Below are 27,250 nucleotides of genomic sequence, written 5' to 3' on the forward strand. Positions count from 1 at the left end.
AGTGAACAGTTGGTTATTCGCTGTTTGCTTAAACCAAAGCTTTTTGTGTCAAAACAAAGAGGCAAACATAAGACGATAATTCAACACGTCGGCGCCCGAGAAATATGAAAGCGATACCTGAATGCGACTTTTTTCACTGGTTCAAACGCTTTCTAAAAAAAAGTCATACAACTTTGATTGCAAACATTGTTTCCCCTGGTTTAAAGTTATCTTAATGTAGGGGAGAAGGTTCCCTTAACTGAGTAAAAACAATAGAGACGCAATAAAAATCAATTATTCAGTTCGTCACATTGCATTATGTTTAATCTGGTGTATGGACAGTCATAAGGGAACTCAAGCAAAATAGTTATCAGAAACGGATGGAAAAATAAAAATGCTGTAGGTTCCCATTTAACGAGAACGAATCAAAGTAAAGTTGAGGAATGAGCGACTAAATGCCGTTCGATCTCGTCAAAACCATACATTTGGTCACTTCTTGTTGTTGCCAAGCAATGAACTCTCACAGTAATGCAGTAAAATGCGTGTTACACATGCAGCACGGTTATGTTTGATAAAGCCAATGAAATGTGGCGTGACCGTTGGCTACGATGTACCGTTTCCGTCTAAAGCAACACAGATGCATGGGAATTTAAATTAAACAAGGACTCAGCGATTTTGTTGTTCCTTTAGCACCTTCACTCAGTTGAAACGCATGTCTAAGGCTCGTACGCACCAATAAAGTCTCTTGCGGGTTGCACTGCCCACGGAGGTTTGCGTGTACATTTCACGAAACGTATCATTAAAATATCACACAAACTCGATGCACCGAAACGATTTGTCCATGTATAATACAGGTATTATATGACGACAAAAAAGTGACACAATTCGTGAAGTTACAAGTCGCTCCAAACTCCCAAATGTTAACCCAATCACTCCCAGGAACGAGGCTACATAGATTTTACTCTGTCTACCGTCAGACGATTTTACTCGTAAATGGGAGGCAGTTTAGGAGCCGATGGATTCTCTCAAAAACACTAAGCGTCCTTCTCGAGCCAAAATTACCATGGAAATATACAAGCAGTAAGTGGCAGGTACAATGTGGAAGAAATGTCCATACCCAAACTGGCTCAACGACAGTAGAAGAACGCGTCTCAATCACTTGAAGAGCAGTCACTGTTAGAGGAAGCCTCTATTTACAACGTTTCCAAAAGTCTTAGATATAGGCATTGCCCTCACGTCAGATGATCCAAGTTCCTTTTGGAACCGCATATAATCCACTTCTAGTGTATCCGCGTTAGCTCTTCGACGACTTTGACAAGATCTTCCACAGTGCATTCCTTTTTCATTCCGCTACCGTCATCTATCTGTTAATGCAGGCAAAGTACTTTTTTTTAAAAAATGACTTATTGCTGATGTGTTGCTAAAGAAAGAAATCCTCTACTTCTAACAACGCCTCTCGAGACATTGATTTTTTCAAATGTTGCAATGCTTTGTAGCATCAGCTTTTAAACGATGGACCTACTCGGATTCAGTAGAAATGCAAACTGCATGTAGTAATTTGAAAAACTTACCAACTTTTTTTTTTTTTTGGGGGGGGGGGGGGTTAAAAAAGCTGCGCAATAAGACTCAGACAAAAACGTATTTCTTGAAGGGACGAGGAATACGGTATGTGTTACCAAGTATTTAACGCGTTGCCAACGAGCCTGCTTTAGGGGAATTAACATAAAGCATCTGAGGAAGAAGACAGTTGACCCTGACTTAGCTTACAGTACTCAGAGATTCTTTTTAACCATCCAAAAGTTTCTAAGCAAAATAACTCTCACTTACTTGTAGTCCCGAGACTACCTCCTCCATCTTTGCCCGCGGAAGATCTAGGAAACTTTCGATTAGATCCCCGTCCACAAATCCTGCCGCAGGTTCTTGTTTTCGCTCATTGGAAAAGGAGCGCCAGGTACAAAAAGTCAAAGAAAAGAACACAGGTAGCTGTTATGTGTTACCTGACCCCGCAAGTCTTCATATGAAATATTTTGTCACTGTTGGCGGTCTTCGGCGGCTTAAATACCTAAGTGATTGATTCCTGTTAATCAATTTTTATTTTCTCTCTCCTGTTGTTTTCTCTATTCCCTGACTTATTGTAAATTGTGTGTTTAATTTTTAATTAATTTATTTTTGTTTTCTTTTTGTTGTAATTTTGCTTTTATAATTGCGCCTGCATTCAACAATTACTACTATTGTAATTTGACTATTGCTACGCCTCCTAGCTAGATTAGCTTTCGTGTTGTTTTCTAGGTGGCCTTATACCCTATTTAAGTTATACTAATTTTTGTTCTCTTCTTCTTTTTCATGTGTTGTATAAATAAACCTTTTTGCTGTTGTTGTTGTTGTCATGCAGACGGTAAATCGAATACATGAATTTTTTTCAGTAAAAAGAGCTCACATACGGCGGAGTTTACATACGATAATATTTTCACAAAATGAACGGTGCCTATAACAGACAATTCTCTTAAATTCTCTAAATTGTCCAGGTGGGTGCTAGGATCACTTCTCTATTATACTTTCCGGTCTCTAAGTTTTACCGCTGTTTTCATAATTCTGCGGAATTTCACTGACTTTCAAGCACTAAGCACTCAACTGCATTTTGGCTTCCATCAATCAAATTTGCAAAAATAGCCGGGAAGATCGACTCCGCCTCCGGAAAGTGAATTGGAGTTCACAGCTCGAATACCATTTTGACATCTTTTGAGGTTTCAGTGAAACGATTCGTGCAGATTCCATCGCTTTCCATTGGCGGAGTCCAGTTCGAATGTACCGTGGGAACCAAATTAACGCTGCTGATTGGTAGGTTATGTTACGAATCAATTGATTTCAGCGTCAACTCTAGATATCAGCTTGGCGTCGAACGTTTGAAGATGAGATTCCGCAGAATTACGAAAATCGCAGTGAAGTCTGCACGATGAGTGAAAGAACACTTCACGGATATAAGTCACGTAACATCAAGGTCCTAGAAGTCACACGGTTCCAGTAAACGTCTGACGAAAGGAATCCGAAGGAAGACTGGGAAATAGTAAAAAAAAAAAAATTATGGTGGCACGGACAGTATCATGAACGAAGACAATTTGCATCTAGTCTGTCGTTCACAAAAAGGATATAATTCATGGTCTATCTTTCCCACGCTTTTGATCACTTTACTAAGTTTGCCTTGAATTTGAGTCAAGAAGTTGCTCAGCTCTTGAGGCAACTGCGCCACGATTCCTGTTAAGTTCAAAATAACAGAAGGGTTAATACAACACATAGTTAATAGATGTAGGCTGGTTATGAAACTCGACAAGTTTCTTTGTTTCATGTTTTTAATTGCTTTTTTGGCCTTGACCCTGCACAAAACCCGACAAAAACACTCTTTTTTCGGCAGGATAACCAATCAAAAGCTTGGACTAATTTATTCGAAATTAACTTGCGAACCAAAAACAAAAGATTGTGCAGGGTCACGGTCGGTTCAACATCGAATTGCGACTGTATTGTTCCTCCTTTTGAGGAGTTACGCCCGCTTACTTCAACTGGGAGAAGCGGAATAAATTAATACACCAAGAAATCGAAATAGGAATTTTTTTGATAGGTACACAGAATGAACATAGGGGGGTCTCACCAATTGTTCCATTGACTGTGCCAAATAAAATACAACCTTGGAATGGACTTGATGCTTCACCGGGATGCTCCATAACTAGAGATCCTGTAAGTGAAAAAAACCGCAACAAACAAACCTTTACCCTTTGAGTCCTAGGAATGATCGGTACATAAATTCTCTTCACAATTTCAATGAAATCTCAGTCAGAAAAGTATTGAGAATGAAGATTATTATTAGTTTAAGACGGATGTGCTCTTGATATAGCACCAAATTCTCATGACTATACAACAAAGAACTCTATGGTACTAGTTGGGAGAATATGCGCTCTTGGGAATAGAGTTACTGGTTCTCAATGAATCGATAACACGAAAAATGAAATTGGAATCAAAAGGGTTTACCGGCAAGGTCTAAAACCGTCAACTTTAAAATAAAAGAGGAAATTAAAATAATCTATATTTATATACTGCGGTGTTGAGAGTTTTAAGGTCGTGAATACAACAACATTTCAAAAAGGATCAAACCAATCGTCATAAAAGCGTAAGGGAGCCAACTAATACTTTTGGTCGAGTCACCAAGGACAAATGCGGTTGGTAGCCAGAGAGCGATTTTAACCTCGATGAAGCGCATGACAAAATGAATTAATCGCGCTGACCATTGGCTAAGGTGTAAAACCACTTCGTGAAACAGGTGTCGTTCGGTCTTGTTACGCCACGCTGCGTAAGCCAATCAGAAACCGGCTTAGGCCATGTAAACAACATTTCGAGACCAGTTTTAAACGTTCCCGAACGAGTTTCGAACTTTCATGTTACACGGTGCAACACCTCCTAAAACGTTTTTTGCAGCGCCGTTGCACATAAGTTTCGGCTAAAACTTTCACCGTGTAACAGCGGCTTTAGATTATTTGATAATTAATAACAATAACTAAAAATGTTAATATTTAATAATTATTCCGAAAGTTTGCGTTAGACACGAGATGCCAAACGGGCAACGAGGTACAAAGTGTCCCATAGTTTGGCGTAGCAAAAGCACGAATGGAATACTTCAACAAATTCGGCTCAGTTGATAAAGTCCATATTTTTAGACAAAACCAGGCTTCCCACAAAGAATTTTGAAGCAAAGCGTTATTTGCGTTATCATTTTCCATGTCACTCACGTGACTATAATGGCATGCTAATTTAATGAAACAAAAGAAACCAGTTGTATAAAAATAGAGTTCAATTCCCAGAGGATTAGTTTGGAACACCAAGATGGTTGCCGCGTGACGTCATGTGCATACGTACTACAAGGCAAAGCACATGTACATTAGAAAATACCTGCGAAAAAACGCTAAACCCATTATTTGAGATTAAATTGAGGGCCTATTGAAGTAAAGAAAACCAAAGGCTACAGTGTACGAAAAAGTTGATTTGGTAGGTTCACTATCCCAATAACTCTCGCTAATAGAGTCATGAAGACAAGACGCTGTTCCACTGGACCTTCAACTCACCATGTCTAAACACATTAACAAACTCTCCCAGATGAAACTGTCCCGCTTCTTGCAAGTACGATCTGTCATCATCAGCAGCTGATCCACTATCTTTCTGGCACGTGAACAGATTAAATGAGTTTCCAGCTCCTAAAAAAGTATCATCATCAATAATTTCCACTGCTACCATCCAGTTTGGACTATAATCATGAGCTATCTGAAATACAAAATAAGAGAAAAGTCACAGTTTTTAAATGGCCGAGTCGCCATGCAACAATACAATTACGGTTTATAATTTATTAATTTATATTGCGCAGCCATCAATATACATTTTAATTCGGTTAAGCATTACAACTTAGACATTATCAAAATCTTACAATTAACTATATCATCATATCAAATCATCTTTATTTACCCTCGGATTTTAGAGTAACTTGACGCAGCTAATATCTCCGAGCATTTTACCCTTCCAACCTGAACCATGATACACCACAGAAGACAGACCACACTATCAGTCGGGAGCTTCATGCCCTACTCTTTCCGAATAGTGTGTAGGTTCTTTTACGCCTCAATGGTTTATGAACATTGAAGGGTGTGAGACGGGGCCTACAGTTTACCGTCTTTATCCGAGAAGACTCGAAAGTCTAACCATTTGCAGATGTAATTACAAAGGCAGCACTTTCTCCTCAGTTATTCATAGACACTGAGGGTGCTTACCATTTAGCCAAATAATCCGGATGGAATGATCGTTGCATAAAGGTAAGCGATTTTCCGAATTTAATGACCAACCGGATGAGAATGGCGCTTACCATTTTACTACACAGCATTCCATCCCGCATATTTTACTCGATCTTGTGAGAAAGGGCCTGGAAACGGAAGGTTCTCGCAAAAGAGCATTTCGCGAATTCCGTTCCGAACGGAAAAAGAGGACTACCTCTGGAGGTTGTCCACAATTTCCGAAAAGATTTTCCGGAAAATTGCCTTTCCATTTGACCTCAAACCGAAATTTCCGGATTTTTTGGCTAAATGGTAAGCACCCTGAGTGCTGGTCCGACCGGAGTCGAACTCACGACCTCCCGTCCGCATGGCCAGCGCGGTGCTCAACCAATTGCCCCACCGGGACATGGCTGTTTAAAATTATTGGAAACGTTTCGGATATCTATAGTTAAAATAGTATAGAATTTTAAACTACTGCCTATAGTCTTCAATAAATTTATCAAGAAAAAGCTTTCCAAAATCTAATCTTTCGGGACTCGAGCTCTAATTAATGCAAACTATCTCCATCACTTGATTAAGAAACATAACCAGGATTTAGTAAATCCACCCCTCCACAACATCTTTCCTAAATAAGTCAAGAATGTAGATTTTTTTCTCCACTAGATGGAAAAACACGAGTACGCTTTGAGACACGAAATACGTTTCTCGTGTACTTTCTGCATACATTTTTCTCCAGTGAACGTTGAACGGTTTAAGACAAATAAGGCGTAAAAATACATGTATTTAGAAGGAGTTTCAATCGAGTGTCGTAAAACCAAAACCAAAGTAATTACTTTGGCCAATCAAATAGGACGGACACAATCCAGTAAACCAATCAAAACTCGAAGTAATTACAAGCAGCCGAAACAAAGCACGGGAAAATGTGCACGCGCGAGCCACGATTGGCTTTGGTTTCACTTCTGATTGGTTGGAAAAGTGGTGCGAGAACTTTGAACCAATCACTGAGTGAAGTAATGCAAAACCAAAGCAATTCGCTAATTACTTTCGACATTCAATTGAAAACCGCTGTATTAGAAGAAAGAGATGACTCTACCTCTTCCAAGCTTCCTTCCATTGACTTGTACGCTAGTAATGTCATGGACCTCATCAAGTCACCGACCTTCGAGCGAACACAACATAAATCACCCGTTAGATTTCGATGACCCATGAGTCACCGTGTGAATCATAAAAAGTATAAGTTACGGATGAATGAGCTGTTAATTGCACTGCCACTTTCGTATGTATTTTAATTCAATAGTTTCTTGCTGGTGAGCTGAAAAATGACATGTTGGACAATAAGCAAGAGCTATCTGAACTAAAAAAAATTCTTTCCATGTTTATCCTAGCTGACTGTATAAAATTAAATACCCCGTCCAAATATAAGCCCCTTCCGTCGCGACATAGATTCGGCATTTCGTACTTTTTCTCGGAAGACTCAGTTGTACCTTTTGTTCAAAAACCCAGCACTCACCAAGATGAAATCCCCTTTAGACTTGAGGTACAAAGCCAGGATGTTGTTCAAGAAGCTGCACTCCACTCGCAACTCCTTGTCTGCTGTCCATTCATAGATACTGACCTGCAAAAAAGAAGTTTCGCATTACTTTTGAAAACTAAACTGAACTCGGATTTAGGATCCTCTTCTGAGAATTCTGAATAATAAATTTGAAATGTTCGAAACAAAATCGTGTAAATAGTGCAGATATCGATGATCGCATTTTAACGTTAGCAATGTGCCAAACAGAGCATTACAACAGCATTGTTATTTATTCGTAAACAAAGAAAAAGAAAGTTGGTAAACGTATATCTTCATTACACCGTAGGTCGTGAAGAAATCCCTGTCCTTTTCAAGAGTTGAACAAGTACAAAGTACAAAGTACAAAGTACAACTTGCCGTACCGTGCTGTTAATGCCAGCCAAAACTTTGCCGTTAAATTCCACAAGTGAGTAAACGGCACCTTTAACTTCTTTTTCAGCAATTTGCACAAGTTTTCCTGAAACAATTCAGCAAAGAGAACAAAATTACTCTGGTGAGAAAGGATTACAAAAATACCCTTGCAACTACCTTCCTATGTTACTTATTTCTTTTATTTTATTTTTCATTTTTTTGAGCAAATAAATCGTTGATGTTGTTGCATAGACGCAGCTTAGCATGCACTTTATAAACATGTTTTGTTTTGTGTGAAAATAGTTCATAAAAACGCTACTGATCGAGCCACTTTACTGGGTAATAATATTATACCCATTTTTTCTTTCTCTTTTTAAAGATAGCAGGTGCCGGACAAAAAGACAGAATCGCTCTTTATCGTACCTTCCAACAGCTGAAACAGAAGTAGTCGACCTGTTTTCGGTTCTGCCTCCTCGGGGAAAACGAAAGCTGTACCAACGCAGAAATAGGTATTCGAGGCAGCTGTACCACTATACGAGCTGTTTGCATCCCCAGATAAGTTACAGGATATTAAACTGGTTGCCCACTCGTGATCTTGAAGATCGTGTGCGTGAGTCACTGAAACAAGAAGAAGGAATTTTACGACCACGTCATGCACGGCTCCGATTTAACTGCACTCAAAAAACAAAATAAAAATAAATGAGTGAATAACCTATATTTTGCGGTCGTATGTCTTTCAGTTCTCACGGTACTTAATGAATATTAACTGTATAACAACAGCAGTGTCAGAGGACTCTAACGCTATCCTTTAACAAGTCGCAGGAGCCACACCCAAATAAACAAAATAAATGAATGAGTGACTGGAGAACACGATCCCCTAATCGTCAGAAAATTGAAAAGTGGCCATGGTGAATTTCCTTGTTTCGGACTCTCAGGAAATGCAATGCGAGCAAATAAAACCGACCTTCGCCATATTACCGCGACTTAGTTAAGTGCATTATCAACGTCATCAAGTCAACCAATGGCTGTTTAGAAAACAAGCTGACTTTCTGATCAGTAGGCTGGGAGCTGGGTGGGGCGAGTAACAAACAGGGGTTGGAATAGGGAAAGGGGGGGGGGGGGGGGAGGTGAAGTTAGGTAAAGGTACACCTTATTTAACGTCGGTGATTCCTTTACCCTCTAGACCGAGGGTATTCTCCCAGGAAGCCGAGGGTGCGCTCATTTTACTCCCCTCTTACCATCAGTGCTCCGTTTTAAAAGTATTTAAAGCTACTTATGTTATAGTGAAAGGAAACAAGTCGAACAAGGATGTGAGATCCGGGGATCGAACTCGGGACTTCTTGCACCGAGGCCAAGCACCAACCGATTGTGCCACCCTTGCTCCTAAAGTTGTCATTCGATAGCTATGCTCAGACTTTCTCAGAATTAATTTTACTGCACGAGTACAGTAGAACATTTTGCAGACAACGCCTAGTCAATCCCCTCTGCACTCTGCAGTGTCCTTAAGTGTCACCACATGGTACCTTCGAACGTGTGTTGATCGATAATCAGCAAGCTACTCCTTTCGACTTCGTCACCAAACGTGATGCCATCCACTGCTGTTCTATTCGAACTCTGAACTAAACTGCCAGCTATGCTGGAAGACGCACTGCTGGTTATGTTCTGGGCCATGGTGCTTGCACTGGGGTGGAGGGGTCGCGTGTTATTGGTCGTAGGATCCAGGACCTCGATGCGCATTGAGATCACGCCGAATGTTTGGGTGGATTCTTGGTAAGCAATGCGCCTGAAAATCAGAGATTGCGAAAACAGCGGGGTTAAGCACCGAAAACTTCTACGCTTGTTAAACGCTAATCTTGATTATAGAAGGATTTATCCAGAAATGGAACTCGTATTTTTTTCCCAATGCGGCAGAAAGATTGGGGATCTTAAGAACCATAAAAACAAAGTCTTACAATAGTTGTGGTTACACACACCTTAGGTTTGGGGCCTCCCGGAGGGATGGCTTGGGTTTGGTTCAGCTCAGGTTTCATGTTACCCTCGGGAATGCGGTTACACCGTAAAAGACTCCCCTTGGGGTAAAATCATAGGGTATAATTAACATAATTAGGGATCTTTGTGTATTAGGTACGTTCTGCTTTATGAATGGCCAAGCCACCTCAGGGAGCAGATAAACTGTACTTTTCAGTTCAGGACTGTCATGGAAGTTCTTTTGTTCACTTTTATGTATCCATGGATATAACCCTAAGGTTGTTTCGGTCTAGGGAAAGCGGTTACACAAAAAAACGTCCTTGCTCGTGGGCAAACGCTATTTACCCATAGGTAAATAGAGCTAGTGTAACCACAACTGATATCAACACAGAAGATAGGACTTTTTGTTTTTTTCAAAATTTCAGTTTTACACAATAAAAGACTCTTATTGCCGTTTTCATGCAGTATAGGACGATAACGTCGTACTTGCTCAGGATCGGGATATAACGACTAAATCAGGTCACAATACTTTCCATACGAAAGCGTCAAAAGTCGTATTAAAATTCACCTCGGCGTTTCTCCAAGCGGAACTGTCCGAATGTGCAGCTTCTGAATTTCGTCAATTGTTCCGATAGTCAAGGCGCCTTCGCTAGCCACGGCAAGACTGCAGCAAAGCAAATATGGGAAAAAAAATTATAATATTTTCCGAAGAGATGGAAACAAACAGGATTTGCTGGAATGGTCCGGTTTTGCAGAACAATGAACCGAAAAAAAAAAAAAAAACTGTGACATATACATCGAAGTTGTTCGCCTTTATAGCCATAAGCTTCTAACACATACCTGTCTGGGAAACCCTCGGAATTAAGTGGACACATGTAATTCACTTCCTGTCAAAAACAGAAAACTGTGATTGGATGGAACGAAGAAAAACTGCAAACCAACGCTAAAGATTCACGCTTAAGCTGCAACAGCTCTAGTACTGTGTCAACTATACCTTGAGGTTTACATTAGAGAAGACCAGTTTGTGGTTACTGGAGTAGATAACAGTGGGTCGATCAGAACAAGCAAACACATTTGTTGTCGACAGCGACTTGAATGTCCTTAGCATTGTTGGTTGGGTGCCGAGGGTGACTTTCTTTCTCTCCGAGAGGGAACCTACAATAACAACAAGAACGCACATGCGTGTAAAAGGACACGATTCCTTAAGGGTCTTGAAAAAATAAATCAAAATGCCACCGTCGTTACTCGTGGATATGAAAGTTACCGCGATTGTTTAAAATTCGCAGGCTGAAGTTTTCTTTATGCATTAGCATTGATAGTTGCCATGGATAATTGTGTAACAGCATGGTGGGCTCTCATATGCAACTAGATACCCAAAATAATGCATGTATGTGAGGTAATCCCCTTTGCTGGAATTCAACCCTGTGAAGTAAGTATACCATTTCTCCAATAGGCATAAGATTACTCTTTAACACATCCTCTATAAAGAGCAGTGCCATGTGTTCAAAGTTCGTTGCACTTTTTGTGCCAGTTATACATTCTTCCAACAAACCTTGCGAATATTTATCACTATATTTGATACTGTTACCCTTAGAAACAGATGATCTGAACCATAACTGATCACAGCAAGTGCATATATATTCAGGGCCATGTGTTATCTTATCACGAAAAAGACTGAATCACTTTTGACATGGAATGTCTACTAGAGTCTTGACCTTGACAAATTTCAGTTTGGTTTAGCCTTGAGCTCTGTATAGCTTTCCTTAAATGGTTTTATGCTTTTCTGTTTAGGACTCTGATATGTTATGGATTGCTTTTCTTCTCCTATTCCCTTGCTGCTTCAATATTTTCAGATCTGTTTTGGCGTTTTGCATTGTTTTTCTTTTCCCTGAATTCTTCAAGTGATTTTGTCTCTTCCGCTTGATACATTCTCTCATATAAACTCTTTTTTGCCACTGCTTTGTAGAAATTATTACTGACACTCACATCATTTTTGGCCAAAATGGAATTTATTTATCCCCCGTGAGCTTAGGGGATGAACAGGCACTGTCTTCTCACCATGTGTCTGTCGATTCCATTTTTACATGTATTAAAGTCTTCGCGTTGGTCAGTGAAAGGCGGTGCACAATTAATTGCACCAATCTGTACTTGTTCAGAATATTTTGCTTCACCTTCAAAGAAAGCCATTTCTTTAATTCTTCCGTTTCTTGCTTCTAAATGCAGCGGAAGGTGCTCAAACACTTAAGTATAAAAGCGACATACAGCAATGGCGGCGCACAACCTCGCGAACAGGAAGTCACAGCTTTCTAAGCTGTGTTGTGATTATCCGTCCTGATTGGCTTATTAGATCGAACTTCCGGTTACGCGGGAGTGACACATTTGTATAAAGAACCTCACCAAAACTCGTGGATATATCCACCAGTAAAAAAGTATTGTTAGATTCGAAAATGTTTTATCAGGAGTTTCTTTTGTAGGGATAACCAGACGTCTTCCCCATGGACGGTGATGGGTTCCAATCAGTTACGTTCAAAACTTGACTTTTTCTGACTCGCTTGCAACTATTTGCAACTGCTTAAGTTTTGCTCTTTTATTTCTTTCTTCCTAACTTTCATTTTACACCTGCGCTCAACTGAGTGGCTTCATAGCTCAGTTGGTAAAGCAGTGTACCGACATCGCAGAAATCATGAGTTCGAATCCCGTTGTGTGTATCCATAAGAGACAATTAATTAAATTGTCCAAATTGGTGTGAGGATCACATTTCTCTTTCGTTTCATTTCACAATTGGACATAGATTTTAAAATAATGCCCAAAAAGTAAAATAACAACAGCTGATCAAAGTGTACAATTAACTTCACGGTCATTCTGGATATTCCATAAAATTGGAATATTGTAAAAAATATATAAATAAAACAGTAATGCAATCAAGAAATGTAAGGCAAGATAATTATACCAGTGTTTGGATCCATAGTAAAATAATAGAGAGTTCCATCTCCTAAAGCGCATAAGAGATAATGAATTCCTTCAAATGAAGTCTTCAAGATGGAGCGGGGAATGATTTCTGAAACAGAACCAGAAGAAAAGACTAATTTTTCCTGAAAGTGATTTGTCACTTTAACAAAAAATGAAACACACACGCTGGTGATTACAGTAACACGCGACCTATCGCCTTCAAAGGAGTCTGATAAAGTTGCGTGTTGGTGGACATCAATTTAAAAAAAAGCGGTTAACATTATTTTGAATCCTTACAAGTTTCCAAGGCAACTAGGCAAGGAACTGAGAATTTTACATAATTGAGAGAATTTAAAAGTTGTTTAAATTAAGTTTCGAGGAAAATCATGCAAAAAGAAAACAACGTTTTTAAATTAAAAAAATTAAATTTCACTACACCCGCTAATTTGCTGACTTCCACGCATCGCTGATTTTGTGAATTACCTGAATTATCACGCGCAACAATTTGAAAATTTTCATTTAAAAATATGATACCCTTTCTTTTAAATAAACTGGCTTGGAAAATCAACTTTAATAAAAATTACCAGCCGTCAGCAGATAAAACTCTTAATTTCTTGGTTCTGCTACCTTGAAATGCGGTCAGAATTAAAAATAATTTTAACGGTTTTTCTTTGATTGATGTACACCAAAACGCAACTTTACTCGATTCTTTTGAATGCGATAGGTCGCGCGTTATTGGTGACCGCTGTAAAAAACGCAGGAACTCAAGGCCATTTTCGAGAGTTTCCTGTTAGGATGGTTGGCAATTTTCACACCAAAAACACATTAGTGCTATGGAGCATTGCAAACTGAGCATACCATGCACCTATACTCGATTTGATTTGATTTGATTATTATTATTATTATTATATATTTTTTTTTTTGATTTTTTTTTTTGGGGGGGGGGGGAGGGGGGGTTCTTTTCCAACAACAACAAAAATCCCTCTTTCTTTGTGATAATTAACTCACCTCCACCCAGCATTTCAACGTGCAATTGTTCACAATTTGGTAACTTAAGCACTCGGACGGAAATGTCTGTCCACAAGCCAACGGCCACCAACTCTGCTCTTAAGTTTGACTCATCTAATGGAAAGAAAACACAAACTGATTCTTGTTCACCCCACCATTCCCAAGAATTCATAGGCCTAAACGTTCGCTCTGCTAGAAGGATGAACCAACCTCCTAGAGAGGGTGAACCTGCCAGGTGGGTCACCCCATTAGCCGAGCCAAATTTTTGTTCCTCATGTAAACGGTTCGAAGCGTTTTCGGCTATTTGAAACGGATGACACGCCGACTTGGCGCCCTGGTTAACGAGGGTTGGTGGGTGACCTTTCAATAAGGACAACTCTCTATGTCGACAGGGCCTTAATGAAAAAAGTGATGGTTAATATAAAATACAAAGACTTTAACTTCACGTAAATGTGAGTCCTACTTGAGTCGTTTGTTTAAAGAAACACAAACGATAGGGTCGATATGGACAAAAGTCAATTATTTCGACATTGAAACCGTCCATATACTAGTTTGAAATTTCATATACATGTATACTCTAACACAAAATAAAAACTCTGTAATTTGAGGATCATTAAGGAAACTCTCACATGAGCTTCAGGGCCCAGTTGTTCGAAAGCCGACTAACTTAATCCAGGATTAGCGTAAACTTTTGTTTCATGTTTTCAACTTTTTGGTGAAAGTTTCTTTTGCTTATTTTCGTTTTTCAAGATTGAATTCCTCTAATGTAAAGGTTTGCCAAATATCAGCGTTGAACAGCATTTGGGAGTACAGAAATAAACTCCTTGGTTAATTTTTAATCTGGGATTAGCGTTAATCGACTTTGGAACAACCGGGCCCAGCTTTACTTACAAGTTGGTGTGATATCCAAACAAGCAACTTCGTGGTCAAGTGTGATTTGGCTAAAGAAAGAAAAAATCATTGTTAACAACTCGAAACTTCGCAAACAACTGATAACTGGCGAAGGTTACTCTGCCACCACCCCCCCCCCCCCCCCCCCAACCGAAGATTTCCGAAAATGTAAATTATTACAAGGAGAGTTGAAAGGGTTTTAAATACCTGACGAGGCTTATTTGTCCAGGGAGTATCTGCAAATAGTACAATTCACAGCCCACAGCAACAACAATCTGTTCGTAGTTGCACGCACAAACGCTGATGTTCTTACCGGTTGGGTGCCGCCATTCACTTTAAATAAATAAAAAAAACTAAGATGTGATCAGTCATTCAACAGAAGCCGTCTCTCAGCGATGTCACACAGTGAAACCGTTTGATCCCCGCCTCCTTCTCACTTTTCAATCGTGTTGAATCGAACTTGTTTTCGAATTCAGGTCACAGTAACAAATATATTTCTACATACAAGAAATTCCCGCAGCGAGTTTTGCTGCTCAGAAAGGATACAATCAATTTAAATCTGTTAGGGCTTTGAACTCTCTTACCAAACTTTTTAAAAGGAATGCGTTATTTATTGATTGAGTGAATATCCAATAACAGAGTGCGTAAGATTCTAGACAATCAGGCAGGGGTACAGAAATCCCTGTAAAACTGCGAGATACGAGAACAACCTTTTGGGAGCCGTTGCGCAGACGGACTATATCTAGGTTTTGACCTACAATACTAGACATACCACATCCCCCTCTCCCCAATTCAATGTTGAGTAAGAATTTTTTGTGCGACTGCTAGTAGTGAAAATCAACATTGGAGTAGGTTTATGCATTCTCTGTGTAAAAATGATAACATTCCTATGTGGGGAAAGCCCCGTTGCCGCATAACAAAGGAAATTGCTATCCAACTTACACGGATCATTACTTAAATTTTTAATGGGTAACGATAATCACAGTCTGTTTACACTAACACACAAGCTTGCGTGAGAATGGCTCTTGCTTGCATTAAGTGGCAACGAGGGAAACCTGGAATTTCAAAAATAAACACAGACCACGTGGTCCCGCGGGATACGGGAAACTTAAAAAACACGTGTCGATTTGCGACTACAAATAAGAAAGATACCAGACTGGAATTCCTAGGCGGTCCGCCTGACAGGCATCTCGCGTAATAAAAGAGTAGGCTTTAAGGCCGGTACACACGAGGGAGCTTGCTCCTGCAACACGCTCCCGGAGCAAAGCTCCCTCGTCTGCACCGACGATTTCTAGCGAAAAAATATGTTGCGCAACAAAACTTTTGCTCCCTCATATCAAACTGGTTTGATATGAGGGAGCAAGCTCCAGGGGCAAATCTGTTGCACGGGTCTGTTTCAGGAGCAAGCTCCCTCGTGTGTACTGAAATTTGCTTGCCGTGACACGACGTGTCTCCAGTTGGCCAATGAAATTGGCTTATTTTTTTCATCCATAACAGTTCCCATGCACCAACCGGGTTGTTTCATCATTCAGCTCTCTCGTCGTGTCCTTCGTGTGTACTGGTTGGGGTACTTACCCGGGAGCGTGTGTCGGGAGCGTGTTTCAGGAGCAAGCTCCCTCGTGTGTGCCGGCCTTAAAGATACACAACGCATAAGACATACTGGATACAGTGTATCGAAAGTTAACTCTTGGCATACCCTTAGTGAAAACTTGTAAAGTAACTGCTGTAGTCTTGCAATGCTTACCTAACAAGATGTCTTGTCTCGCAACTAACTAAACGCACGGATGATGTGGTAACCTGGGCAGTGCAAATTCACTGTTAAATGCGTTTAAGACTCAAAGTGCAAAGTAGTGTACTTAACAAAAAACATATGGATATTGATGATGATGACGACCATCTACATTTAAGTGTCTCGTATTCCAGTACTGGGGCATCAATTAGGGGCACTGTAAATTGAAATCTACCCAAGTTAACGCAAATCAAATCAAATGTTGGTATTGAGGAGAGGGGAAAACCGGAGAAGCCGGGAAAAAAACCTCTTGGAGGAAGTAGAGAACCATTAACTTCAACCCACATGACGAGTCTGAGAAATAAAACCCGGGCCTCATTGGTCGGAAGCGAGTGCCCAACCTCGTTCCCAGGGTCTCTCTTCTCTGCCTCCATTGTCGTTGACGAGTGCCCTGACCAACTGAACCAGTCCTGCTCTCTTAAAACTACCAAAGTATCCTAGCAGCCTACAGCGATTTCCTTTTTACTCAAGACACCAACTGACAATAGCTTATAATACAGCAGTAGTATAATAATACACAGGTGATTATTGAAAATTCTCTATGCTGTCGGCCGACAGTTGGGCAACAGTTGGCCGACTGTCGGCCGACAGTTGACTGACAGTCGGCCGACAGGTTTTTCGGGGAGCTCTTCTTCACAATTACCCACTCGAGTTTATTATTATGCGATAATCACCCTTAGAAGCGGGTTTTTTCTTTCAAAATGGCCGCAAGCCGTTTTGTCAAGGTCACAGGCAACGAAATTGAAAATGCATATTTTTCAAATAATCACCTATGTAATTATACTAAAACAATTATTATTCACGTAAGGCTCAGTAATTACAAACGTGGACTTCGTCTCCGGTTTTAATTACCAATATTCACCTCGCAATAATTGCTAATAATTACTATTATAAAGCACCAAAGACTGAAGACATTACAACCTTTAGATGAACATGAAATTCTCATCTAAACTTATGATGTACATGTTTGTCATTATTTTTATCCCCCAAAAACAATGGTTTCAAACTTTGACAAGAGTATGCACATGCCATGGAGGGACCATTCCATTCTTATTTTGTTACCAATCACTTAAGACCTTATCTAATAAATTATACTAGATTTACATTACATGTTTATTACAAACCACACCTGGATGATCTGATCGCCTGTTACATTTCCACAAAAGTATGTTTGTTGGTTGTCATCAAATCCAGGAATTTCTGTCTCTTCGACTTCTTCTCCAGTGAGAGCTAAAATCCTGATTAAAATTAATGTAAATCAGAACATTCATCTACATCAAATTAGCAAAAATTATACCCAAGGGGGAGCCTTAAATTTAATCCAAACTTAATCACGACAATCATACTCTGAAAACACAGAAAACCAAATACCTGCTCTGTCCAACAAATGACAGAAGTAGTGCATCATCAAAGTTCTTTGCAGTCTTTCTTAGCCGTAAAGGCCATATGCCTTAAACAAGAGGAGGAAACAAAAGATTCATTCCAGGAACTTGCACACTACAGTAAATCGTACTTAATTTCAATCCAATATTGAGTGGAATTTCACGTAAAGGAATTTTAACAAAGCTCTTAGTGACAGAAAAGGATAATATGACTTATGTACCTACCCATGATTCCCACCAGATCTGATATGGTGGCATGTTCATGGATTCCAATTCCATTCCTTATAATTCTCAGAGATCCTTCCTTTGAGGCACCAGAACATGTCACCAACTGTTTGCAGAGGACCAAAGAATAAGAAATTCAAACACTGTTTTTACATGATTTATGGGCATGCCTGCAAATTAGATACATGCCTGAATTTGACACCTACATGTACACGTAACACAAAGTGGTCCGCTAAGTCCAAGCATTTTCAACTATGAGATCATTGTTTTGTAGTTTGGATAATTTATGCAGCTGTGTATCCTGACTTGAGGTACAGAGGTATTCTGAGACATGAGTGATGTTGAAGGTGGAGAGAAGGGCATGGGACGCTTCATAACACTATGTCAGCATGAATCTACAACGTAATTACAGTACTATGTGTCTGTATTGGTCAACTCTCTTCACAGGTGCAGATAAGGATGAAAAGCATGCACAGAGCTTAGCTGTAGTTTCTATTACCTGCCCTTGTCCCTGTCTTTCTAAATCAACAACCACCATGTCTACTATTGGGCCAAGATTAGTAAAAGTTTCCATAACGTGAACATGTGACCCGTCCTCGTTTGTCTCCGTGTTGAGCTGCAATAAAGTTAAAATGAAAATAACTGAAATATCACACAAGTAAATCCATGCAACCAAAACATGTTTTGTACAGTGTAATTCAAAATGAAATTCAGGTTGCGATGATTTCAAGGCAGTTAACAAATTTATTGTGGCTTACAAATAATCAAGCTACATGTACAGTACACCTACATTTCATTTGGAATTACAAGACGTGCAAGAATAGTACCTAATACCCTTGCCAACCAAACTGACAAAACAAGGAAACAGTAGTACTGTATATCTTTTTATTTTTATTTTCAGCTAACTTACAAAAATGGACGAGTTTGACAATGTCAGCAAGTTATAACACAACAATTGGTTCATTAAGAACATTTCATCTGTTCATATGATTTTCTTGACTTACATGTACTGTTTGTACCATCCACGGGAAGTTTGGAAAGATCTTTGTACAGTGCTCTCTGACACATTTTAGATGCATGTGTCCAAGAACACTTGTAAAAGTTTAAGTTCAGATGTCGCAAATAATTAAGCAAACCTTTACATGTAAGTCTACGGTACATATCAGAGTTCCAATTATGAAAAGGGTCATGTGTTAGTGTTAGGGTTATTTTTAGGTAACATGCTTACATTGCAACAATAATACATGTACCGGTAATAATAATCTTTTTTTTTTCTCCTGGTGTATTTACTTGAGAAGTAGAGTTGTGGTCATGGGACTTCGTGGCTTTTATTGCCAGTATTGCTGGACACAAGTATAATGTTAAATTTAAGGAGTAGTGTGGTTAGGGGATACATTTACATGAAGTACTTCATGACCTTTGACAAAATGGTGTGCAGCGTTACATCACGTATCCTTCAATACTGCAAAAGCAATACCTAAGGAGTCCTCACAAGACATACATACTGTACATGTAAGTTTAATGATTTACCTTGACAAGCTGAGAATCTCCAAGTGCTGATCCAACAAAAACAACTCCATTGTCAAGATAGGTCAGGCAATGCGCTATTGATGTCTGAAAATTAAAGGATCACATTACACAATGTACATGTAATGGGGACATACATGTACCTGTAAACCGTAGTTTTTGACTGAGTGTAACCTATTCACACCTCAAACGCCCTAGGACACCCTCATTGACTACTAAAAATTTATTGTCTGGCGTTAGACAGAGTGAAATCTATTAAGTGTCACTCTCAGCCTGCGTTAAGACTGAACTAAGGATTCAGGCCATCTTCATTAATTACTGGTACATGTATTAACAGCAACCATAAAACCATGTTTACTCCACAAAATAGTAAAAAGTGAACGTAACAACCTTGCTCAAGATGGCCACAGGAAAACAATATTGATACATGTTATTGTAGCAGTCTTTGTCAAAGACCTAAGGAAATACATGTAGTAATTTCAAAGAGGGCTAGTGCAAACAGGGGAAGGGCTTTTCTGCCGGCAATTTGGAGGGGCTACTTAATAGACAAATGGAAAGGTTAACTAGTGTCAGTATGCAAGTTCGCTACCTTAAAATGTATACACATACTAATCATTGACTGCTAAGGGGGGATAATATGATTACAAAGTTCTGTTTAACACGGGAAATTTGGTGTGCAAGCAATGTACCTCTCCAAGAAGCTCCAGTTTGAGATCCTTGACCTCAATATTGCCATCCATCAACTCTTGTCTTTCCAGAAGAAGCATGAACAATCGGCCATTCATGTCACCCAGCAGATAGCGGGAACCATTAGCATCAATCTTCCCATAGCAAGATATGATGCTTTGCTGTGTATAAATTAAGAAAATACATCTTTATATAAATGAGTCAGTCAATCACCTCAACAGTGTCTGCCAATAATAATCATACAGTTAATTTAACATTCAAGTTTGTTAACTATGAGGAGCAAGCATTGCAGGCTTGTGTGGAGTTTGTGTAAACGTACATGTAGTGTTCGTAGCATTTTTCTGGCGGTTAGCAGTAGTGGTTTGAGCATCTTTAGCAGTTTGCAGTCAATTTGTCTTCACACCTAGCTAGCAGTCAGCGGCATCTGTTGCTGTGGTTTTTCACATAACCGTCAGTGGTCACCTATCTCTCGGCTCACCTTGCATCATGTGCACATACATGTAGCTTTGTCTTTTAATGATATTAATTAACAATTAGACCCGTAGCCCGCAAGGGCTATTGACCCGTGGCCCTTAAGGGTGAAGGGTCTAATTGTTTTAGTATCACCCAACTAGTCGGACAGAAAAGGCAACAATAAAGTTAGCGAATGCAAGTTGAAGAAGTAATTATTTGGCCGGAATACAACAAAAGACGATACTCGAGGACTATTACTAATAGTCATCTAGTAGCGTATCCAATCAAAATGCAGGATTTGCATTAGTCCACTAGTTGGGTGATACTAATGATATTTAGCCAGGAAGCTCCACTCACTCGAAAGTGGTGTTCAGGAAGGTCCAGCATCCGATTGAATTGCAATTTATCAGCAATGTTGGCTTTTGAGGAGAGGGGAAAACCGGAGACCCCCGTAGAAAAACCTCTCTGAGCAGAGTAAAGAACCAACAACAAACTTAGCCCACATAAAAAATGGCCACAAGCCTGGAATTGAAGGTCCCGGGCAACAATGGTGGAAGGCAAGTGCTATCACCACTACGCCATCCCTGCTTTTCATCTAGCGGAAAGTTTGCATAATAGTTGTGTGTTCTTACTGTTGTCCCCTGCCCACCCATCTATCTTTTGGCTACAACAAATTATTATTTAGTATCCCACCAATGATCAAACAACTTAATATACTGTTGAAAACAGTTATGACATTACAATGTAAAAAAGCATCATTTTGTCCAAAATACATATGATAACTGAATTGAATAGTAAGATTGTTCTTTTTTTTTTCAACTGAAGGTATTCACCTTTAGAACTGGAGGAGCAATAGCATGGTAGTTGGCACCTTTGTGATATGTTATTGATTCCTGTCCAATAATCAATGCTCCTCCAAGAGGATCTGGAACTGAACAAACAAATACAGTGCTTGAGGTAGAGTGCAGCATCACACAAATTTGCAATTTCCCTGCTAGCAGAGGTCTCTTTTCTTTTGCATTCCCTGGGCTGACGAGTATGGGAATAGAGACTTGAGGGCCATAGGTTAGAAAACTGTAATAGGTTACTGCACTTCCCTCTTTAAATAAAGTAATTGTATTGTATTGTATTGTAGAGACCTCTGCCATGGGTCGAAACTCACTTTGGTCCTATCGCCATTCCACAAACTTGCAAATTGGACGGAACTCTTCAAGCTGCATGCCCCATGATACATGGTACACTGTACGTGCACGTAAGTTCACTGACTGTGACTTGAGCCCGCTGTACCCCATGTATTTTTTAAATGTGATTCTGGAATCCGCTGTCATTAAGTGAGCCACATGAGTATTTCGTCACTAATTAACCACTTTGCATGCTCAGCACAGTGAGTTTCGACCCATGGCAGAGGTCTCTTTTCCCTTGTCATCCCAATGAATTAAAAAAAACAGAGACCTCCCCTGCTAACAGGGAAGTTTGTAATCCTTATACGGGAATATCTAATGTTGCAGTGCTATTTTTATAGTCCCCTTCTGTTTCATGTCACAAACAGTTGATGTCCCAACTACATGTATTAAGACTAACAATGATGCCAGGCAATATAAATGAAAAGTTACATTCTAAAGACAAAAATGTGGAATGGATGTGAGAGTACTCCGACCTCTTCCACCAGTGTGGCCTGGATTCTAAATATTCCCAAATTCAACATCACAGATCTATACGCTTATGTGCATAATTTCATAGGTTGAGTTTGTTGGTTCTCCAGTTTGCTGTGAGAGGCTTTTCTCCAGATACTGTTGTTATCCCCTCTCACCAAAACCCAACATTTGATATTTTCTGCTTTACTACTGGCCAGCATTCTCTGTCCCTAAATTCCATTGAACCACTCATCATAAAATTCAAACAACAACAGGTTTGTAACTGCTCATAGAGTAGACAAACAATAATTATAGAAGAACATGTATGCTGTCACCAATGCACAGGTTACAAGTAATTTGCAAACAGAACCATCATTAATTAATAATTTTTCTAAATTATTTAATTTAATTAACAGTGACTACGAAAACTGTACCAGCAATGACTCTTGATGCTTCAACTTCCACGTTATCTTGTTTCCAAGGACCTTTATTGAACTCTTTATCCCGCATTATAATCTCATAGGTTTTTACATGGCGCCCGTGAGGATCCTAAACCAACATACAATGTCATGTATCAACAAAGTGACAATGAAAAATGCCAACAATATACAGTACAATTTGTATAAAATACAATATTATTACAGCTGTACTGTACTAGAAATAACTAATGAGAAGTTAAACGCTGTGAGTTCATTCATGAAATAAAAGTAATGAAAGGTCTGCTAGCAAGGGGTGGAATGGGTGAAACATGATAGGCAATAAGCAAAAAAAAACAAATTTTTTTTCATTACATAAAAATAATTATCATACATGACCAAACCATTTAAGCACAAGGAACAAAAACACAACGTACTTTGATCATACTGAGGACATCGTTCAGTTTTAAATGTGTAAAAATTAATGTTACTTACATTTAGAGACAAAAAAGGCTTTCTTATGACTTCGCAATGTTATGTATGTACATTCTTAAATACACAAGATTTTTTTCAAAAGACAAATTTTAGCAATTGTGAATTTGATGTACATCCTCAAGTAAGAGAGTTGTTGTTGTTATTGTCGGAGGTGGCAGTGGGATTGGATAGTATAGTAAAAATTGGAAGCAGTTTAATCATGGTTCCTTGATTAATAAAGAAAACTGTAAGCATCAACGATAAAATCATGTCGATACTAAATCCTGAAATACAGTATATTTTTACTCAAGCTCTAATATAAAATGATGAAGCACACCTGGTAAATGAACACAATGGTAGGAACTTGACATCCATGAAGGAATGCAATATCTATCACGTGCAACTCTTCAAGCCTGAAGAAATCAAAGCAGTGTATAATGTAACAAAATGGATGCTAGATTAATTGCACATACAACATGTAGGGCCCTAACTGACCTCTGAAGGATACCAGCTACAGCGCGATAAACCTTAGATATCCCACTGGGGTTAAAATTTTCATCAAAATAATTCCCAGTTTTCTAGTTTCACAGTGATGAGATGAACTCATACATGTAACTGATGCAAATCAAGGTTTTCGCTAGCATCCACAGGACACCCAAGTACCATGAAACCTAATCAAACTATTGACTAAAATAACACAAAACCTTTACATCGTAAGCTTGTCCGGATGACAAATTCTCAACACCTGACTTACATTCTGTAAACATAACAGATTGTGAAGTCCTGCTTGTGAGTTTTTACCTTATGTTAAATGCTTTGAGTTCTTTATTGGAATCAAGTTCCAAAGGAATGACTTTGAACAGTCCATCATATAGTCTTAGACCAATCATGCGACATTGTGGATCAATGATACCAATCAGACCAGTGTCAGAAGGTCTGCCGATGCGATCCTAAAAAAAAAAATTCAAACAAACATCTTGATGGATTATTCACACTACAACTTCTTGATAGCTTTACATGTATTATTCACAAAACTAAAATATTATTAAAGTTTACTGTCCGCAGAGAAGAATTTTTTTTTAAATCAAAAAAAGAGGTAAAGTAATGATTATGCAGCAGGACTCAACAGAACCTTGCAACATTGTTTTCCAGGTCACAAGACTAAAATGTGAAAGTAGGAGCTGTGTAATAATAACAAAAAAAACTGTTGTCAACTGAGAGTGGAGAACACCAAGACCTTGAACCTATAAATCTCACACAATCTGGGCATCATACATGCAAAAATTCAGACTCCAGAAGGTCGTATTCAGTTCAGGTACGCAAAATCTGAAACCTCACGAATCATGATGGCTGACGGAGTGTACCAAAAAAAGTTTCACTGCAAAGTCAAACCCAAAAAGAAGGAGTCAAAGAATACTGGGCCAGCAGTTCACTGTCAATCATTATTTCCACTCTCAACTGGCAACACACAGGTTATGCATGCATAAAACTTGCAAATGTTACCCAGATAGTTTATAGATGCTGATAAAACAACCCTATAAATGTAAATGTATGTCTACCTGGACATCTCCACAAGCCCTGGTAACAACATCACCAGTGTCTGGTTTATAACTAAGGATGAACACTCTGTAGCGTGCTGTTAGAATAAACAGGAGGTCCTGAGGCTCATCCTGCGACAACAAATAAATAAGTAATTCAATGATGTACCTCCTTCATTGTTTGTTCCAGTTCACAACACAGGTACTGATGGTAACACAACTTACAGAGCAAAGCGTGACATTTTAAGCCATGACAACAACACCCCAAACGTACATGTAAAGGAACCATGATCATACATGAACATGTACAGTGTAAGAAAGATTGAGAGCTAAGATTTCAAATGTTTGCCCTTTATAAAAGCAAACTGAAGAGTTGATCAGTCAAAACACGTAGTTGACAGTAGGATTGATCTCTTCACCCAGTTGTCTCATGTCACAGTATTGGTGGTTAACATGTGATGTCATGGTAGCCATGTTGGTTAGCAGGCAAGAACAATAATAACCTGTCTTTCTGCTGGGAACTAAACTTTATTGTCATGCAAATTCTGTGAAAAGAATATTGTGCTGTATAAGTACATATAACCAACCAACATGGCCACCTTGTCACAGTGGGTGAAAGCCAAGCATTGCAAAATAATTAAATTAATTAATTAATAGAGCGAGTTTCAATCGAGTGTCATGAAACCAAAACCAAAGTAATTACTTTGGCCAATCAAAAAGGACAGAGACAATCCAGTAGACCAATCAAAACTCGAAGTAATTACGTGCAGCCAACGCAAAGCACAGGAAAATGTGCACCCGCGAGCCACGATTGGTTTTGGTTTCACTTCTCATCAGAAACGGTCCAGATAAGAACGATAGCAGCAATGGCAACGAACATGTTGGAGTTCAATTGGAATGCAAAAAGGTGATAACTTTTCTATTGTCTGTACTTACTTCTGATTGGCTTAAACAGCAAAAGTTAACAACACTTCATAAAGCAGTATTATATTCATCCTTACTTTCCAACCATCTTCCATTATAACAAAATCTGGTCTCAGTTTGAATACCACATAAATCGTATGTGGGGAACATGTACACGTTAAATTGTAAACGTTTCTTGGCTTTTGTTTTCAACTCTTGTGATTCGTCAAAATCTTTCAACACAAAAAACACCCTTTCAAAACGGGCTGTAAATGAATTTTATTGTGTTAACAGCCTTCCTGTAGGTCTATGCATTCTCTGTGTAAAAATGATAACATGTGGCGAAAGCACCATTGTTGCATAAGAAAAAAAATGGCTATCCACCTTACACGGATCATTACTTAAATGTGAATGCTATATTATAATGCAAATACAACACACAAAGAATCTTAACCCTGGGAGATTTGAATTGGGTACAACATTGAGTAAGCCGATTTGGTCTACTGTTTATTTCTGGCAAAACTTAGTTTAAAATTTGATTCAAAAATACCAGATTCTTACTGTAGGGAAATGGACTCTTGCTGGAACATACTAATCAAAGGAAGGAAAGACAGTAAATAAACACAACTTTGTTTATTTAATAAATTTCAAACATTATACTTGACCATGTATGATAAACAAATTTTGATTATGATCATTTATTGACGGGGATTTCCAATTAGAAGACTTGATGATAATCAAGATGCACAAGAAACCAGGTCTTGATTGTTCAAAAGGTGGATAACGCTATCGACCAGATACCGTAAATCACTATCCAGAAGATAAACACTAGCAAAAATAATTGAGTTCTCCAATGGATAAGTTGTTGCAATTCCTGAGAATTGTGGATAATTCTGGTTTCCGGATCCCGGATCCCGGATCCCGGATTCCGGATTCCGGATTCCGGATTCCGGATTCCGAATTCCGGATTCCGGATTCTGGATTCGAAGGAAAATGCTGGTTTTTTACTTCTAGATTGAAACAGATTTTCTTTATACATGCTCATATTTCCTACCAGCAAATGAAAACGCCTGTCTGACAACACATAACCAATCAAAATTTGTGTGATGTCACAGCCGTGTTTCCATAGTCTCATCTAAACAAAGCTATTGACCAATAGACCTAATCGGCTAACTCAATGTTGTACCCAATTCAAGTCTCCCGGGATTAAGATTCTTTGTGTGTTGTATTTGCATGATAATGTAGCATTCATATGTAAATGATATGGAAATACCTGGAACAAAACGTTTTATTCCCAAAGGGTTTGAATTGGGTACAACATTGAGTTAGCCGATTAGGTCTATGACAGTGCGCATACTATCCTAATTATTTTAATAAATATAGTTTGGTTAATGGATTATAGCATTAGTACTACTTTGCATCAGTAAAGCATGATTTCTACAGCACAACTAATGAAGTCTTATCATGGTTTAAACAACATGTATTGCCTAAGCTCTGGCCCTGGGGGGCAAACAATTAGCCTGCAAAAGATGGAGGACTTTCTCACAAGCTAGTGCAAACAGCCTGCGTTGGGCTGTGTACAAGAAACAATGTCTTATTCTTGAAATGATAATGTGGCAGTGCTGATCTTGTCGATGTCCCTAAACACAAATGCTGTACCTTTCTGTTTCTGTTTTCTGAACACTCATGTTTTATACCT

The 27,250-nt window shown here is 39.0% G+C and overlaps 1 protein-coding gene across 1 annotated transcript in view; it reads right to left on the reverse strand.

Moving 5' to 3' along the window:
• Positions 1-285: 285 nt before the first annotated feature.
• The window catches only part of LOC138059624 (DNA damage-binding protein 1-like), a 27,510-nt gene continuing 545 nt past the window's right edge, over positions 286-27,250 (reverse strand). The window contains exons 2-30 of the mRNA XM_068905246.1: positions 24,670-24,780; positions 23,912-24,060; positions 23,448-23,523; positions 22,655-22,769; positions 21,420-21,517; positions 20,136-20,294; positions 19,450-19,533; positions 18,419-18,535; positions 17,920-18,025; positions 17,684-17,762; positions 17,442-17,550; positions 16,268-16,320; positions 14,731-14,856; positions 14,524-14,573; positions 13,633-13,746; positions 12,626-12,733; positions 10,670-10,830; positions 10,516-10,562; positions 10,244-10,339; positions 9,231-9,490; positions 8,131-8,325; positions 7,719-7,813; positions 7,294-7,398; positions 6,877-6,942; positions 5,088-5,283; positions 3,623-3,706; positions 3,129-3,231; positions 1,807-1,930; positions 286-1,343 (exon numbers count right to left, since the gene is read on the reverse strand). Of these exons, the coding sequence (XP_068761347.1) occupies positions 1,260-1,343; positions 1,807-1,930; positions 3,129-3,231; positions 3,623-3,706; positions 5,088-5,283; positions 6,877-6,942; positions 7,294-7,398; positions 7,719-7,813; positions 8,131-8,325; positions 9,231-9,490; positions 10,244-10,339; positions 10,516-10,562; positions 10,670-10,830; positions 12,626-12,733; positions 13,633-13,746; positions 14,524-14,573; positions 14,731-14,856; positions 16,268-16,320; positions 17,442-17,550; positions 17,684-17,762; positions 17,920-18,025; positions 18,419-18,535; positions 19,450-19,533; positions 20,136-20,294; positions 21,420-21,517; positions 22,655-22,769; positions 23,448-23,523; positions 23,912-24,060; positions 24,670-24,780 (3,270 nt within the window). The 3' untranslated portion in view covers positions 286-1,259. The remainder of the gene's footprint in view (positions 1,344-1,806; positions 1,931-3,128; positions 3,232-3,622; positions 3,707-5,087; positions 5,284-6,876; positions 6,943-7,293; positions 7,399-7,718; positions 7,814-8,130; positions 8,326-9,230; positions 9,491-10,243; positions 10,340-10,515; positions 10,563-10,669; positions 10,831-12,625; positions 12,734-13,632; positions 13,747-14,523; positions 14,574-14,730; positions 14,857-16,267; positions 16,321-17,441; positions 17,551-17,683; positions 17,763-17,919; positions 18,026-18,418; positions 18,536-19,449; positions 19,534-20,135; positions 20,295-21,419; positions 21,518-22,654; positions 22,770-23,447; positions 23,524-23,911; positions 24,061-24,669; positions 24,781-27,250) is intronic.

The sequence above is a fragment of the Montipora capricornis genome, chromosome 8 (genome assembly GCF_036669925.1).
Source record: "Montipora capricornis isolate CH-2021 chromosome 8, ASM3666992v2, whole genome shotgun sequence".
Taxonomy (NCBI): Eukaryota; Metazoa; Cnidaria; class Anthozoa; order Scleractinia; family Acroporidae; genus Montipora; species Montipora capricornis.